Source organism: Heteronotia binoei, chromosome 18 (genome assembly GCF_032191835.1).
Source record: "Heteronotia binoei isolate CCM8104 ecotype False Entrance Well chromosome 18, APGP_CSIRO_Hbin_v1, whole genome shotgun sequence".
Classification (NCBI taxonomy): domain Eukaryota; kingdom Metazoa; phylum Chordata; class Lepidosauria; order Squamata; family Gekkonidae; genus Heteronotia; species Heteronotia binoei.
Window position 1 is genome coordinate 20,743,689 of NC_083240.1, and position 17,483 is coordinate 20,761,171.

A 17,483-nucleotide genomic window follows, 5' to 3' on the forward strand; every position below is an offset into this window, starting at 1 on the left:
GAGGTGACCGTAGCATGGATCACCGTTGCTAGGTCCTGGCACCCAAGGAAGGGGGCCAGCTGCTTCGCCCATCGAAGATGAAAAAACGCGGACTTGGCAGTGGCCGCTATCTGTGCCTCCATTGATAATGAAGGCTCCAGAAGAACCCCCAAGCTCCTGACTCTATGGGCCGCTTTCAGCGGTACACCGTCAAAAGCTGGAAGGGGGATTTCCCCCCCCCCCCCAGGGCACCACGGCCCAAGCAAAGGACCTCTATATTGAGCTAATAGCTTCTGTGTCCTTATGTGTAAAGTTGTTGCACTATATACAGTGCACAGACATAAATCACCAAAGTTAGAAGACAGATAGTTGTCACTTGCCTCTGAGATGGACAGCAATCTGCCCCGGACCACTGAAAAAACATAACCCAAGTGGAAAAGGAAGGAAAAGATTTGTTGATCGAAAGAAAATGAGAAATAATATCATAACAAAAAGGAGAGTAGTAAAGAACAGATGGTAAATGTTACTGATATCATGAAAAATTCAAGAAGTAACTGTTGGGAATGGAGGACCACCAAGAGAAAAACAGGTTGCTTACCTGTAACTGATGATCTTCGAGTAGTCATCTGTGCAGTCACACACTGGGTATTGTGCCTGTGCAGTAGCTCTCCTAGGGGAAGTTCTAGAGATAATCTCTTTGGCAGGCTTTCTCTCAGCTCCAGGGAGCAGGCACCGACCATGCATGCCTGGAGCTGAGGGAAAACCCCGCCCCACCTCAGTTCCTTCCTTACCTGGAAGAAAGGAGAGCTACCGTGCAGGCACAATGCCCAGTGTGTGACCTGCAGAGACCACAAAGAAGATCTAACTTTACCAAAATACATGAGGATAATAAGGGTGGATAAATTGGAATAAGTAGGATTGTTTCACAGATAATAAAATTGGAGGAACAGAATAAAAACAAATATTTATAAAGAACAAAGTCACTAAGATGGATATTAGTGCCAAAAAACATTCAGGGGCTGGGTTTGTTTGTTTGTTTTTTGAATGGAAGTAAATGTAAGAAGGGAAATGAGCAAGGCTGGTTGGGATGAAGAAAATGAAAAGAAAAGAGAAAGTCTAAAATCAAGAGAAACGCCAGATGGAATAGACTGCAGCAGCAAAATCAAGAGACTGTAAAAAAGAGAAGAAAAATTCATAGGATGCAGGCCATGCTGATCTAGGAAGTTGAGGAATAAGAAACAGAATCCAAGACCTTTAAGTGATGAGAGAGAGGAAATTGCAGATACTCATGATTCAGAAACACAACAGCCTAAAGATACAGAAAGCTCTAAGACGTGATAACAAAAGGAAAGAATCAGCAGAAGCAGGACAGGATGCAGTCAGTGCAAAAGAATTCCAGATGACAGAGGAAATGCTGAACTGAAGGATTTGGAATGGATCTTGAATCACCAAGAGTAACAAAAGGAAGAGAACTGGAGAGGGCAGAAGGAGGAGATGTTGGGCCTGAAAGACAAGAGGGAAGGACATACAAGAATGAGGACAGACCCACATAAATTTGTGAACTCAGTGGAGCAAAGAAATTAACTTCTCAAAGAGAGTTAAAAGAAGAGACTGGAAAGAAGAGAATCAAATCCCTGCAGCCTGGAAGCAGCGTGGAAGACATGAGAAAAGGCTAATGTGCCATAAGGAAGAACAGCAGGGGGAGCTGTGGCTGTCAAGCTGGGTCTAGCATGTCAGCGAAACGGAAGAAGTTAAATGGTTTTGGTGGTGGCGAAGAACTATCAAGGAACAGAATCTAAATTAGGATAATGAGAGGGATGTAGAAATGAGCCAGGACTGAGAACGATGGCCTTTCCATCCCGGTCCCTTTTGATTCCTGGAACAAAAAAGAACGAGACTGATCTGGCATTTGTGAAGGTTCCCAGCCGAGCCCAGTCTGTTGTGCTTGATCAAGCCAGTCAATTTGGTCTCTGCTCAGGAGACAGTTGCTGCTGCTCAGCAGTCCCAACTCCAGACATCTTCATAAGAATTTTTTTTCCAAAAAAAAGAAATAATAATAACTCAGCCCTACAATGTTTTGGTATCAAAGAGCATTTAGCTGCGAAATCAAAGAGGAGAGAGGCACTGTGTACCCGATAGCTGCGCATAGCCCTTTCCGTCAGCTCTTCGCCAGTAGACCATTTTTCCTGCCTAGTCTAGTCTCTGAATCAAGTCAGGATTGATAATCTCAGCCCCGTTTCCCTCCCCCCTCCTTCGCCCCTCTGCTCTGCAAAAGAGCTTATCGTTCTCTTGCAGGCAAAGTATGAAATGTCAATTTATGATATGGTAGAATGGAAGCTAATCTTTCTTCTGAAGATAAGATTTATAAAAAAAAAAGGAGGGAGAAAAAAAGCCGGAGTCTCTCTGCCTTTTTTACAGACGGGTGAATTAGCTCCTGCTATGAAGCCAGCGGTGCTCGGCCTTTCAGGAGTCTGAATTCCTCATCCCTCCAGGTATGGTTTTACGTGGCTCCCTCCTCTCAGTGCCTTGCATGTCCCTTGTGTTATTGTTTTGTTGGCACCTAATTGAGTGTCTCCATTTCCATATTGTCTCCTTCAAAGCCGCCTTGTATTGTCTGTTTGTAAACAAGACTAAGCAGAATTAATGGCCTGTGTATTTCGATCGAGCTGCAACAAAGCGATTCTATTACCGATGTCGGGGCACAGGGGGAGATAATGCACTCCTGGAATGAAGCGAGGGAATTTCCCCTCCCGAGGAATTGAAAAATGCTCTCTAAATGGTCCCACCGTTGCTTTGCTGGGTGAGGCACACAGCTGCCAAGAGGCATGCCGAGTACTAAGCCATGAGCTCGCACAGGTCACACACTGGTTCGGGGAGGGTCCCAAGAAGGTCTTAACGTGGACAGGTAAAGCTGTGATGAGTCCCAGAGCTGTCCCTGAGCTCATTAAAAAAAGAAAACCAGCTAGGCCAGAGTCAATGTTGGATTCCAAGAGCATCTGCCGATGCTCCCAACCGCAAGGAGACATTTTTTCAACCTTGATCAAAATCAGTCTGGGCTGGATCACGACAAGCGTCTATTGGACCCCTGGTGATTGTTAGAGTCTCTCCTTAGGAAGGTCTCTTCCCAGGATGCTAAAATTCTTCAGGAAAGCAAATGCAAGTGCCTGAATAGGCAGGACTCTTACCAACATTAGCCAGGCTCAGGTGGAGCCTGCCCCGCACAACAGCATGGACTCCGATAGGCTTCATGCCTCCAGGCCTGAGAAGCTCCCCGCCCATCACTGGAGCATCCTGCTTGTATTCCAGAGTGATAACTTCCAGGTCGTGGTGGACTTGAACCGCTGTCCGGCCTTGGCGGAGCAAATGCTGCGAAACAAAGAAAAGTCCATCCTGAGTTCGAGGGAAGTACACCTTCGTGGTGGCTAAATCAGGGTGGTGACGGGGTCCTATGCAGAAGAGTGTAGGCAGAGACCTGCCCTCTTCAACTATTAAGGAATATCCTTTAAAGTACTGGAGCTAAACCGCTGAGAGTAGCAGTCCCACATCTCCTGCCTCTCTGTGTAGCATTTAATGATGTCAAGTGTGCCTGTTATCAGATCTGTGAGATTCCCCATACTGAAAAATGGGGACAATGCTCAACAATGTAATAATGCCACATCACCTGGAGGTACAGGCAGCTGCTGTCTGGAAAGCTACGCATTGGCTGTAAAATATACAGCCTAAAAGACAAAAATGTACTGATGATTCTAATCTTAATCCTGGGCCAGAAGTCTCAGTTATCCAGGAAGAGACCCTATGTAATGTTAGAAAAGTTTTCTGCACTGGACATCCTTTCAAAGAGGATTATCGATTGAAGGGCAGTAGTTGATCTGCATATAACTTGCACCTAATTAGCACAGGGAGATGCTGAGTTCGGACAGGGGATCCATCCCATCTAATACTGTCTCGTTTGACTGGTGGTGGTGAACCACAGCCTCTGGTTAAGGGACTTTCCCAGCCCTGCCATCCTGTTAAATTAGAGCCGCAGGGGATGAAACTTGGGGAATCGACATGACAAGCACTCGCCTAGCCATGAGAGCTCTCGCTTCACCAACAGAATTAGCTATTGCTGGTGTATACATTGAGTTTATAAAACAGGCTAAAAGCTTGATGGCTACTTCTCCCCCATGACTGGCAAGATGCTGCCCTGCCTCCCCCAACACTAGAGAAGCGCACCTGGAATGCTGCAAGACTTGGGTGATGATCAGCAGGGGTCATTTTGTAGAACAAGTGGTGGAGCTCATCCAGGGATTGTTATGCAGCTGCACCTACTATGCATATGAACATATGAAGCTGCCTCATACTGAATCAGAACCATGGTTCATTAAAGTCAGTATTGTCTACTCAAACTGGCAGCAGCTCTCCAGGGTCTTAAGCCTATTTGCCTGGGCCCTTTTTAGTTGGAGATGCTGGGGATTGAACCTGGGAGCTTCTGCTTACCAAGCAGATGCTTTACCACTGAGCCACCATCCCTCCCCTAACAATGGACAAGGAATGTAGGTGGGGAGGAGGAGGGGGAACTCTCAGAAAGGTTCAGGAGCTGTGCTCCTGTGAGCTCCTGCTGAATTCAAGGCCTGATGATCAGGATCATTATAGCAAGGAAAACTTGTAAAACTAATGTGGCTGATGCAGAGAGACCCAGGGTTAAGAGGGGCTATTTGCTATTGATGAGACTGAGGGCAGGGAGATGGGAGTTTGAAGGCTAGAGAGTCTGCTGGGGGGGTGAGCACATGAAGAGAGGCTGGATTGAATGTCACATACTGATTTGAACTAGCCTCTGATGTAACGGAAGCCCACTGAGAGATGTCTTCGACCGGATATGACCCAAGAGCTTCTGTGTGTACCTTACCACAGAAGAACAGTTTGAGCTTCATTTTGACGTCTGCGAAGCAGGGAAGCCATTTCAGGTAGGTGAGGCATACATTCTTAATAAGGCTTAAAGGTCTCCTTGTGGGTATATTTTTAATTTCGCAGAGCGCCTAGATAAAGTGGCTAGATAATCCACAGACGGTAAATGCCACGGGACTTAAGTGCATGACTAAACAGAAGATCATCATCTTCTTATTTTCAGTAACAGGCCCTGGGGCTCCTCCATTCCAAGAGTTATTTCTAACACAGTATTTAGGAACTGGGTGCCCACCTTCAGTTTCACAGCAGCTGATCCAACAAGAAGCAAGGAGTCCCCATCCCAGGCATCAATCTGCAGGGAATGCTCGGCAAGGTAGCGAATGAACCACCGTTGCTCTCCTGGCTTGAGAGAACTAGGGTCCACCATGTATTTCACCTGCAGCCCTGGGGAACCTGCAGAGAAAGCAGATACTGTCATTAAGCAAAGGATGGGCCCTTGCCCTGCGGCACTGAAAACAACTGGTGAGGCCATGGCTCGGTGGCAGAGCATCTGCTTGGCATGCAAGTCCGAGGGTCTATCCTCAAATCTCCACTTAAATGAAACAAGTAGCAGTTGATGCAAAAGACCTCAGCCTGAGACCCTGGAGAGCCACTGCCAGTCTGCATAGACAGCTTCAGGGATGAACTTACGGCAATAAAGGAGACAGTGGCCACAGTCGAAGCAGAAGACGACTAATGCACTGGGTTGCTTTGGCTGAGGAGATGCAGCAAAATCATATAATCTGGCTACTGCTGGCAGATGGGAGAAATTGGAGATGGAAGCTGCAGTTGTGACTGCTGATAGATACAGATCAAGAATTGGAGGGGGGTGGGAATGAGCGCTTCATTTCGAATGTAAGCATCAACCCGCAACAGCTTTTCAAGAAAACAACTGCACTGTAATAAACGGTACGATTGAGGCCATTACGAAATATCTGGCTAACTAACTTTTGAAGTCGCACAGGGAACATCTTCTCCCAGAGCAGAATTATGTTTATGTGTGTTCCCCCCACCCTTTTCTTTTTAATTCCCATTAGCTATTCCATGTGGGAGATTTTATGAACTGAAGAGGCTCAGTAGGGGACAGGACATGGCTTTGCTTCTCCTGGGACCAAATTTTAACTAAACGAAATTAAACAAAAGCACTTTTATAGAGAAAAGCAGTTTGGAAGTCTACAGATCAGCTGCTCAGATATGTGGGGCTTTAAAAGACTTAATGAATGCCAGAGTCAGCAATCTAGATTTTTAAATCACTGATGCTTATTGAGACCTGACACTCTTTCCTAACTCTCACAAATAGCCAATAAGGAAATACTTCTTTACAAAGAGACATAAAAAAATGTGGAATTCACTGCCTGAGGATGTAGCGATGGCAACAGTAATAAACAGCTTTAAAAGGGAATTAGATTCATGGAGGAGAGGTCTATCAGTGGCTACTAGCCATGGTGACTGTGGTGAACCTCCATGTTCAGAGGCAGTCAGCCTCTGAATCCCAGTGTCAGAAAGCAACCCCAGGGGAAGGCCTTGGCATCTATGCCCTGTTGGTGGCCCCCTAAGGGGAACTGGTCAGTCTCTGTGTGGGATAGGACACTGGACTAGATGGACTACTGGTCTGATCCTGCAGGGCTCTTCTGGTATTCTTATATTCACATTTCTGTACCATGTTTAAATTACACATGCAAGCCAGTGTGGTTGTAGAGGTTAGAGGGCTGGACTAGGACTTGGGAGACCCTTGTTAAAATTCTCACTCTGCCATGGAATCTTGTCAGGTGACCATGGGCTAGTCACATACACTCAGCCTAACTGATCTCACATGATTTCTGTGAGGATGAAATCGAGGAGAGCAATGTAAGCCACTTTTAAGTCCTCATGAGGGGGAGGAAGAAAGGCAACGTATACATGAAGTAAATACATACATACATAAATTAGCATTTCTCGCCTTGTAAGTATGTAACATGACATCTCCCTTGATGACTGGGATACCAGAAAGAAATCTAGGGCGCCAAACACACAATTCTGAAGCCTGAACACCAGCCCATTCCCGGCATCTAAGTCAGGGAAAAGGATTTCCTTTGAGCATTGTTTGAGGCCTCCATGAAACTTGGTGTGCACAGTTGTGACCTAATTCTCCAGCTCAATCCCTGTGCTGATTGTTAGAGGCAGGGGAGAAGATGCAAATTACACTGAAATGTGACATCTGAAGGAAGACCTCTGGACTGTGGGATCTTCTACGAGAATGATAGCAGCAGGGGTTCCATTTCCTATTTTCTCATCGGTAAGTGTCAGTTGACAGACATGCTGTTGAGCTATTAATAACCAGCATTAAAACTCTCTTTCAGATCACCCTTCACCTTCCACCTTTGTCGTGCTTACAGAAGAAGGAAGAATTTTGCTGACTGGCAGCTGAAGGCAATCGCTTCTATCATATCTGAGAGCACAATCCACAGTGGGGGCTGAACCTGCCTTTTAAGTGCTATATTGGGCGCTGGGAAAAATCCCAACAGCTAAGTTCAAGTATACCTGGACACTTAACATGGTAGATGTTCAAATCAAATAAGTTGTGACCATGATTGGCTGTGCTGCCCTGAGGTCAGAGAGGGGAAAGGTGGGCAAAAAGATTCTGTGCTGCTTAGATTTAAGACACAGGCAGAAGGGGGGAGGGGTAGGAAAAGAGAAGCACACAGGAAAGCAGTTGATCCAGGGAATCAGCGGTAAGGTGGAGGAATTGGAGAGGGCGAAGAAATTGCCAATCCCCTAAGAGTGTGAACCCCTGCCACCCTTAGGCCTTACCAAGGTTTAGGGTTCCATCTTGGTTAATTTGCGCCAAGATATGAGAAGAGGCACCTGACGGAACAGTCCCAGAGGCATCGGCCTTGACCAGCTGCAGTCGCGGTGTTGTGACTGGAGGGAACCGGTAAAACTGGAAGGTGAAATAGATGGTTTTTGACCACGTCTCTGAGGTCGTGCCATCTTGATTGGTCCTTGTTGAACAACAACCAAAGAAACAGAACACGATTAAACAGTCTGGATGGCAATCCTGGACATAGCTCAATTCCACACAGCAAACCCAGCACTCCCAAACAGGGCAAGCTAGTGGGCCGTGAGAAATAAAACAGTTAAAATGACAAAAGCCTCCTGGGAGACCAAAAGAACCTGCACACAGAAAGGCTGCTTGCTGTCTCTCTGCATGACTCCCTGCTCTGGCCTTGCCTCCTTCCAATCAGCTTGGGCTGGGGGAGAGTAATCCTGCTGCATCTCTGCATGCTGTGTCAGTGGAATCTCCTCCTAATACAGACTGTGTCAATGGATAAAAGGTAAAGGTAGTCCCCTGTGCAAACACTAGTCGTTTCCGACTCTGGGGTGACATCGCATCACGACGTTGTCACTGCAGACTTTGTTACAGGGTGGTTTGCCATTGTCTTCCCCAGTCATCTACTTTCCCCTCAGCAAGCTGCGTACTCATTTTACCAACCTCAGAAGGATGGAAGGCTGAGTCAACCTTGAGCTGGCTACTCAGGTAGTGAGCAGAGAAGCTCAGACTGCAGTACTGCAGCTTTACCACTGTCAGTGGAACCCCTTCCTAATACAGACTCACCGAAGTCTCACCAAAAGCTTTGTAAACCTGCCTGTTTGCAAGGTTCCTTGGGGTTCTGGGTTGGAAATGGTGGGGAAATGTCAGCAGAAGCCTTAAGTTAGTCTCCTTTTGCTGCTTTGTGTAGTTGCTATGTACCCCAAGTTTTCCAATTGGGCCAGGATATAAACAGAAGTAAATTACAGTGCAAGTACAACCGCAGAAGGATGTTAACTCAGCTTGCAATTATACAGTAAGGGAGCTCCATTCTCCTAGTGGCCAGGCTACAAAACTCTCTCTTCGGAACAATCCAATTTGAAATTCCTTAGCTTCTTTTTCTGTATTGATTAGCCCCCGCCCCAGCCCCAGCAAGCCTGTACTTCTTGTGGCTGTGGACATGCATTAGAAAACAGTCTGGCACTGGCAGGGATATTTCTTCCTATACAAATAAGGGCATGGCGAGCGCTTAGTCGTTCCAGAGGAAGCTTCCCAGGCCATATGTTTAGGGGGTAATGATGAGCAGGGAGAGGAGGAATCAATTTCTACATGACAGTCTGTAATGCCAAGAAAAAGAAATTCATTTGACAAGCTCTCAGATGGGATGGCTGCTATCCCTACAGGCTGTTCTAGGTGGCTTCGTTTCCATGGCAGTCGCGGTAAACAGTGTCAGACAAGCCGCCACCAAATTCCCGCCAACTCTCTCAGGAAAGGCTGCCGAGCATGACAGCCATCAGCACAGGATGGCTGGGCAAAAGGAAGGCAATAAACAAGGATGTTTCTATTTCTTTTTTAAGGGTTCAATGAAAACCCCACCAAATTTTCCTGTTTTGGTACAGGAATCTGTCAGGCTTGATGCTCATACAAACCAAAAAAATTGAAACTGTTTCTCTATACTATGTTCAAAATGTAAGACTAATTTAAAAACTACAGCCTGGAAGAACAGTCCCTTTTGAGAGAGTACCACACAGGTTTGTTTGTTTTTTGTGAGCATTGCTATGTGCCCAGAATCAGGAGGGGGGAAAGAATCTGAACTTTTGAGAAACTTTGCTAACAATTAAAGGGGATTTGACTGACTATGAATTCCTGTCCTTTTGACATGTTCAGAAGGCAAACTCAGCATCTGGGATAGTGCCTCTTGGATGAAAGACAAGGCCACCTTCTGATGTCACCAGAAGACAGATGTCTGAAGCCTCTGAGAGGCTACAAGAGTGTCCCCTGCTGATAAGGATGGTTCCCCTGCAGGTCTTTTACAGGATGGTTCTATGGATCTCCTCTTTGGATGATCTTTTCTCCTACCCATGAAGGCTGCATTTAGATGCTCCTCAAATCGCATAAGCAGAAATGAGAACTTCCTGACGGTTAGGGCAGTTCCTCAGTGGAACAGGTTTTCTCGGGAGGTGGTGGACTCTCCTTTTTTTGGAGGTTTTTAAGTAGAGGCCAAATGGCTGCCCGACAGCAATGCTGATTCTGTGAACTTCAGCAGATCACGAGAGGGAGAGAAGGAAGGGTTTCATTGGTGCTTAGTTCTTGTGGCCCTTTCTTACATGCCCAAGGGAATGCCAATCAGCTCATTGGGGTCAGGAAGCAATTTTTTCCAGGCCACTTTGGCCAGAGATCCTGGAAGGTTTTTGGCTTTCTTCTGGGCAGGGAGCAGGATCACTGAGAGTACAAGGGTGGGGATGTAGTTGAGAATTTCCTGAATTGTGCAGGGTGTTGGACCTAATGACCCTGGAGGTTTCTTCCAACTCGTATTATTCTATGATTCTATGAAATGCTCTGTGGAAAGGGTGCTTGATGTGTAAATGCATTTTTGGAGCCAGCCAGCAATTGTAGCTTTAGAAAGACCTGAAATTTCTACTGAGGCAAAGTTTTAGATAACCCTCATAACATGTCCTTTAAGCCTGTCCTTATCCCTCTGATGAACCAGGCATAAGGAGGATTCTCTGTAATGTAAAATTTGCTGCAGGCAACAGCAGGGAGTCCACCCATAGCACAGCTGCCCAATGGGAAAAACCACAGATTGGTTATACAATCCAATCTCTGTGGGGAGTACCCAATGGCTGTGGGTGGATACATGAAGGAAGCCTAGGGATTATGGCTTGCCTGGGGCCATAGGTATCAACTTCCTCCCTTGTATAACCAGAAGTCACTGGCAAGCTGGACAATCCCTTCCCTCAGAGCAATCAGAAGTTATCTCCATTTTTTAAACCAGAAGAAGATGGTATTCCAGATGCTAAGGCTACCATTTGGATGTTTCTCAGCTCTAGAAGAAATTAATGTCGAAGTCAGCCCTTGGGACTTTTACCTTGTAAACGCGAGAAATTGGAGGACAATTTCACTGCTTTGCAAGAAGTCAGCTTCTTCCCGCTGTGGGTTGAAATCCACAGGGTCTGCCGGATCCACAACTTGGGCGGGCTCCTTGTTGCAATCCAGGATCTCAGGGAATCCAGAGGCACGCAGGCGAGCAAGAGAAGCCCGTGTGAGGGTAGTGCTAGAGCTGAAAGACAGCAGCCTTTTGACTTTGGGGGAGACCACCTGCCACCAGAGGTTCTGAACTTGAGTTTCCCAGAGCACATCTGGGAGAATCACCTAATCAAATGCTGCAGGAAGATCATGTAGCATAGTAGCAAGCAGAAGGAGCTGTGACCTAGAAGGATCCCCAGTTCAAACGTCAGCTGTGCCACAAACTCATGAGACAGCTTTAAGCAAGCCATTCCTCCCCCCTCATTTGCCACTTCTGTAATATGGGGGTGACAATAGTGGCCTATGTTACACAGCTGTTTAGCCGCCTTTTCCTGAGTCAGAACACTGTTCTATTGAGGGGGTTGGAAAATGCCGAGCTGAACTGCTTCTCAGAAGGGGAGCAGGCTGGAACTTCTGTTCAGGGTAGTGGAAGGCAATTTAATGACTACTGCCTACTTTTCTCAGTCAGAGGTCAGTCCAAGATATGCACAGGAAACTTTGAGGAGATTTACCTTGGCTAAAAGGGAGTCCCAGGGGGGGGGGCTCCTTTGAAGCTTTGAGGGGTCTCTGGAGACGAGTTGCATTTTCATCATCTGCAGAAGTTTGCGGAGTCATTTATTTGACATAAGCTCGACAGGATCCTAATCTTCTTTGATATTACTAAACATCTAAAGCTACACAAGACCGGTGTTGATCTGGATAACTACAGAAAATGTACAGATCACTATCTTTCATTCCGGGACTAATTAAAATTAAACAAAATAAAATCAGAAGGTGGGAAACTGAAATCTAGAAAGCTTGGAAGAAGGGGAGAAGGAGTGAAATTTGGACTTTGTAAATTTAAAGGACAGTGCTAAAAAGTGGAAAGGAATTTATTGTTTGGTCTTCTTGCGGTTTTTGAGAAAAAGCCCCATTGTCATAGAATTGCAGCTCCCACAGTCAACACAGGAAATACGTCAAGTATCGTGAGATCTCTCCACCAACAAAAACGGGATTTGGTGGCAAGTAAAGCAGGAAGCATTGGATGGAAAAGGGAAATCATCGAAGTAGCCAGCCTACTCTAGGACTATAATATCATAGAAAAACATCGGCGGCCATTGCAAGGAGGCTAAAGTTTAAATAAAATTTTTAAAGTGTTCGGGACATTAAAAATTGGGGAGCCAACAGAGGTGATGTTTATAAGGTAAATGCTATTGGACATTATTGTTAATAACTATTTTAGAAGCCTCTAGAGAAAAAAGAAAAAAAATAAAGTGAGGCAGAAAGTCGCGACCGCATTTTGGAGAAAATAAAAACTTTAAAAATTAATATCTGAGCCCAGGAGGCTCTGAGGACGGCAAAATTAGGCTTATTGAAGAAAGCAAGCTTCAGTCTTTTAAACCTGATAGTTGAAATTTAATTTGGTGAGGTTAAAATTTATTTAGGATCTTCCTAAAAGGCAAATAAAAGACAACATTAGAACTGTTGTAAATATCGTGGAATATTATGAAAGGCATCCAGAAAAGGAAGTTGCATTATTCTTTGCGGATGCAGAGAAAGCATTTGATAATTTAAACTGGGACTTTATGTTTGCAGTAATGGAGAAAATGGAGTTGGGGGAAAACTTTATAAGGATGATAAAAGCAATATATACTGAAAAACGTGCAAGGCTATGTATAAATGCAGATCTTACAGAAGATATGACAATTAGCAAAGGTACAAGACAAGGCTGTCCGCTTTCCCCACTGTTGTTTACAATGACTCTTGAATTCTTACTGATGCAAATCCAAGAAGACAAAGAAATAGAAGGATTAAAAGTAAAAGGATTTACTTATAAATATAGGGCATTTGCAGATGATATGTTTATAAATGAAAATCCCATACAAGTAACACCTTTGTTGTTAGTTAAAATACAAAAATATGGAGAACTGGCAGGACTTTATGTTAATAAAGAAAAATCAAAACTGCTATGTAAAAATATGCAAGCAAGCAAACAAAAGGAACTGCAGAAGCTAACAGGTTGTGAAGTTACCTCTAAGGTAAAATATTTGGGTGTGGAGATAGCAATGAAGAATATTGATTTGTTTAAAAACAATTATGAGAAGCTATGGCGTAAAATGGATGAAAATATGATAAAATGGAATAAACTTAATTTGTCATTGCTTGGCAGAAAAGCTGCAATTAATGAATATTCTGCCAAGAATAATGTATTTGTTTCAAACTATTCCGATTGTGAAAAACAGTAAACAATTTAATAAATGGCAAAGGAAAATTTCAGAGTTTGTATGGGCTGGGAAGAAACCAAGGATTAAAATGAAAATTTTAACAGATGCAAAAGAGAGAGGAGGATTCCAATTACCAGATTTAAAATTATATCATGAAACAGCTTGTTTAGTGTGGATAAAAGAATGGGTGACGCTGTTAAACAAAAAACTCTTAGCGTTGGAAGGCCATGGAAATAAATTTGGCTGGCACGATTATATGTACTATGGGGAAAAAAAAGATGGATGTTTTTTTCTCTCACTATTATATAAGAAACAATTTGCTAAATACATGGATGAAATATAAGAAATATGGGGATGAGAGAAAACCGTTATGGATAGTGGCAGCAGAAGTAATAAAAATAACAGCTGAGACAGGTGAAGAAAAGTGGTTGTCATATAATCAACTATTAAAAATACAAAGTGGCAAAACAGAATTGAAAACTGCTGAAGAGCTGAATAATAAATATGATTGGTTTCAAATGCAACAAATAAAGAGCTTGATGGAAAATGATATTAAAACTGAAGGAATAAGAAAAAAGCAAACAGAAATGAAAAAAGTTCTGCTTGGAGACAATGAAAAATTAATTTCAAAATTATATAAATTACTTTTAAAATGGTCTACGGAAGATGAAGTAGTGAAATCTCAAATGATTAAGTGGGCAATTAATGTAAATAAAGAAATACAGATGGAAACTTGGGAATATTTGTGGAAGAATTCTATAACGCTTTTGACGTGTCATAGTATTAAAGAGAACTGTTTTAAAATGATGTATAGATGGTATATGACTCCTAAAAAGTTGGCAAAGATGAACAATAAGATGCCAGACAGATGTTGGAAATGTAAAAAACATGAAGGTTCTTTCTACCATATGTGGTGGACTTGTGAAGAGCAAAAAAGTATTGGCAGATGATTCAAGAAGAAATTTCCAGGATCTTGGGATACAAATTTAAGAAAGTTGCAGAGACTTTTCTGTTGGGATTACAAATGGAAAAATTTCCAAAAGAAGATAGAACTATAATTTGGTATTTGCTTTCAGCTGCTAGGACATTGTATGCGCAGTTGTGGAAGCAAGAAAAAATACCAGAAAAATGGGATTGGATTGTAAAAGTTATGACGTGGAGTGAAATGGACAAATTAACAAGAATTTTAAGAGACTATGACTTAGAAGTTTTTAAGATGGAGTGGAAAAAGTTTAGAAGTTATGTAGAAAAAGAATGGAATAATAAATAAAAGGACATTGGACAATTTTTGATAATGATTAAGTCTTAGAAGGAAGAAGAATATTAATCTTTGTTTATTAGTTAAGGGTACCTTTAAATATTAGTATTTTAAGTAAATAACACCGGCGGGGGTCAAGTAACGGGGGGAGGGGTGGTTAGAAAGTAATATATGGGATAGATAAAAAGAAGTTAGAAATAGATATTGTTACCATATGTTACTAAATAAAATTGTTTTAAACCAAGAACACTGGTCTATCGAGATCAGTGTTGTCCACTCAGACTGGCAGCAGGTAAAGGTCTTTCATATCACCTACTACCTGACCCTTTTAACTGGAGAAGCTGGGGACTGAACCTGGACCTCCTGCATACAAAGCAGATGCTATGCCACTGAGCTAAAACCCATATTACAGTGAGATAATATAGCCCACCTTCCCAACCTCACCTTCTTGAGTGTGCTCCAAGAGCCATAATGGGCATGTGAACTGGCATGAAGGGCAACTCCTGGAGCTGGTCAATGGATGAGGCTTCCTGAACCGGTGAGCTCTGGCTGAGGTCATACTCCAAATGACTGATTCCTCCCAGGGGGCTGTGCTGCTAGAGAATGAATTTTTTTTAAAAAAAAAATGATGCACTTTCAAATGGGAAGCAGGCAGAGATGTGCACTGCTGGGTGCATGGATAAGACAACTTCAGAGGACCAGTCAGAAATATTTGGCCCATGGAGAATGCTGCTGACTTGTCCACTCCCTTCCTCCACACCAGATTCTGGGGGCTCCTGATGCTGATGGCAGCCACTCTGGCGTAGAGCCAGTATGGTGTAGTGGTTAAGCGCACAGGCTCTTATCTGGGAGAACTGGGTTTGACTCCCCACTCCTCCACTTGCAGCTGCTGGAATGGCCTTGGGTCAGCCATAGCTATCTCAGAGTTGTCCTTGAAAGGACAGCTTCTGTGAGAGCCCTCTCAGCTCCACCCACCTCATAGGGTGTCTGTTGTGGGGGAGGAAGATAAAGGAGATTATGAGCTGTGAGACTCTGATTCAGGGTGGAGGGCGGAATATAAATCCAATGTCTTCTTCTTCTCTTTGTTAGTTCTGCCTACCTGCTCCCAGGATAAACCAGCTGCCTTCCAAACTACGTCATCATTCCCATGCTGATGCGCCCCTCATGTTTTCCAGGCTCAGCAACAGAGACAGCCTTACTTAATTTCCACACGAGGCCAGGAGAAACATGCAATGTGGCATCAGGTGGAGAATTCACATCCTTGAGAATTTCAGTTTCCTTCTTAGGTTTTTTTTAAAATCAGGTTTTGAAGAAAGCCAAATATGGGCACATATGCCTGAGTGAGACATCACAGAATTTCACTTTTCTGGCAACCATGTGATTAATTTTTTAAAAAAAACCCCATAAATTTAAAAGACACACACTTCCAGAATGTGAATGTAAATATGACTTCAAGGTAATATTGGTCCTAATCCTGAATGGGTATTGGCAGGGAGGCAAAGAGCTGTGTAAGTATTTTATATAAAGGGAACCACCTATCCTACCCATTCTAATAAGAAACCAGGGGTGTGGTCGGGTACAAAACTAGGCAGGATTACACCCCATTCCCTAGAGTGGCTGCTTCTCATTGCTGCTCCCATGACACCCTCCTCCCAATCACACTGTGTCTGTGGTTAGCATTTTGCTGTCCACGTGACCATTTTCTCTATTGTTCCATAGGAAAGTGGAACTGCACAACATCTTCTCTGCCTTTCCCTTACCCAGGTCCTACTGGTCATATGAACCAGATAATTTGACTGGAAATAAGGAAGACGGGCACATGGGGAAATTCTAGAACAATAAAAGAATGGGTGGGTGGGAGGATACCCACTGCCCTGATGTGCAAGATGCCCAAGAGCCCCTTAGCAAGCTCTCGAGTGCAAGAGCCCCTTCTGTTTCTTTTACCTCACGTGCTCGTTCTTGAGCCTCAGAGAAATGGGAGAGTGCAGATCTGTTAGAGGGCGGCAGCGGAGGTTTGGAAACATGGTTCTCTGGAGACACCGAGAGCTGGGAGATTGACAGCTGAAATGAAAGGATTATTGTTAGGAGGAAAACATCCTCTCCACTCTTTTGGCTGTGGCAATAGCAGGAGGAAAGAGGGAGAGCTCTCATAGATTGCTGTCCACTCCATCCTCCAGATTAGGCACTGCAAGAGGATCGATCCTGCATCTTGTACCGAGAGGGTCACGATGTGGAGCCAGTCAACATACGGCATGGAATGGGGCGGCAGGATTTTTCACAGCTAGGTTGGAACATTGCTTCCTTCAAAAGCTCCCTGCATGTGGTGGCCTAGCATGGCACAGACTGAATGAAGCCCCTCTCTCTGATATACTGATTCACCGCATGTGGGGAACAAGCTCATTTGCAGTAAGGGCTTGCGTCTTGGTCCTATACATTTTTACTTAGAATGCGTAGCTACCCAATTCAATAGCATTTGTTCTCAAATAAGTACACACAATGCCGTAACATCATGTGCACTTTCCTGCTGTAGCATTTTGATTTGTTATCTTTCCTATTTCTCTCCCCAGTGGAAACCAAAGCTGCTTACATCCCCCTCCCTTTTCTCCATTGTCTCTTCATAATAAACTTGTGAGGTAGGTTTGGCTGAGAGTGTGTGGCTGGCCCAAGGTTATCCAATGACCTTCCAAGGCAGAGTGGGGATTCCATCCTGCCTGTGCCAGATCCTACTCTGACACTCTACCCACTGCACCACACTGGCTTTTTATACAATTCTTTTGCTCTGCTTGGGACTTTAGAGAGCAATGTAAGCAGGTTTCTGCTCCCAAGGAGCTAACAGTCTAAATTTAGGCAAGGAATATAATAATGAGGCTGAGCAGAAGAGCTTCTGCTTTGTCTGTAGATGGTCCCCGGTTCAATCCTCTGTCATCACCAGTTAAAAGGACCAGGCAGTACGTGATAAGATAGAGATCCCTGCCTGAGACAGCGGAGAGCTGCATGGCAGTCTGCATAGACAGTACTGATCTTGATAGATCAATGGTCAGATTCAGTATAAAGCAGTTTCATGTGCGTTGGTGAGGAAGTA

At 44.1% G+C, this 17,483-nt stretch overlaps 1 protein-coding gene across 1 annotated transcript in view; it reads right to left on the reverse strand.

Moving 5' to 3' along the window:
* Nucleotides 1–17,483, reverse strand: part of NPHP4 (nephrocystin 4) — a 123,797-nt gene that overhangs the window by 22,353 nt on the left and 83,961 nt on the right. The window contains exons 14-19 of the mRNA XM_060258943.1: nt 16,346–16,462; nt 14,846–14,994; nt 10,782–10,973; nt 7,696–7,886; nt 5,159–5,319; nt 3,165–3,345 (exon numbers count right to left, since the gene is read on the reverse strand). Coding sequence (XP_060114926.1) covers nt 3,165–3,345; nt 5,159–5,319; nt 7,696–7,886; nt 10,782–10,973; nt 14,846–14,994; nt 16,346–16,462 — 991 coding nt within the window. The remainder of the gene's footprint in view (nt 1–3,164; nt 3,346–5,158; nt 5,320–7,695; nt 7,887–10,781; nt 10,974–14,845; nt 14,995–16,345; nt 16,463–17,483) is intronic.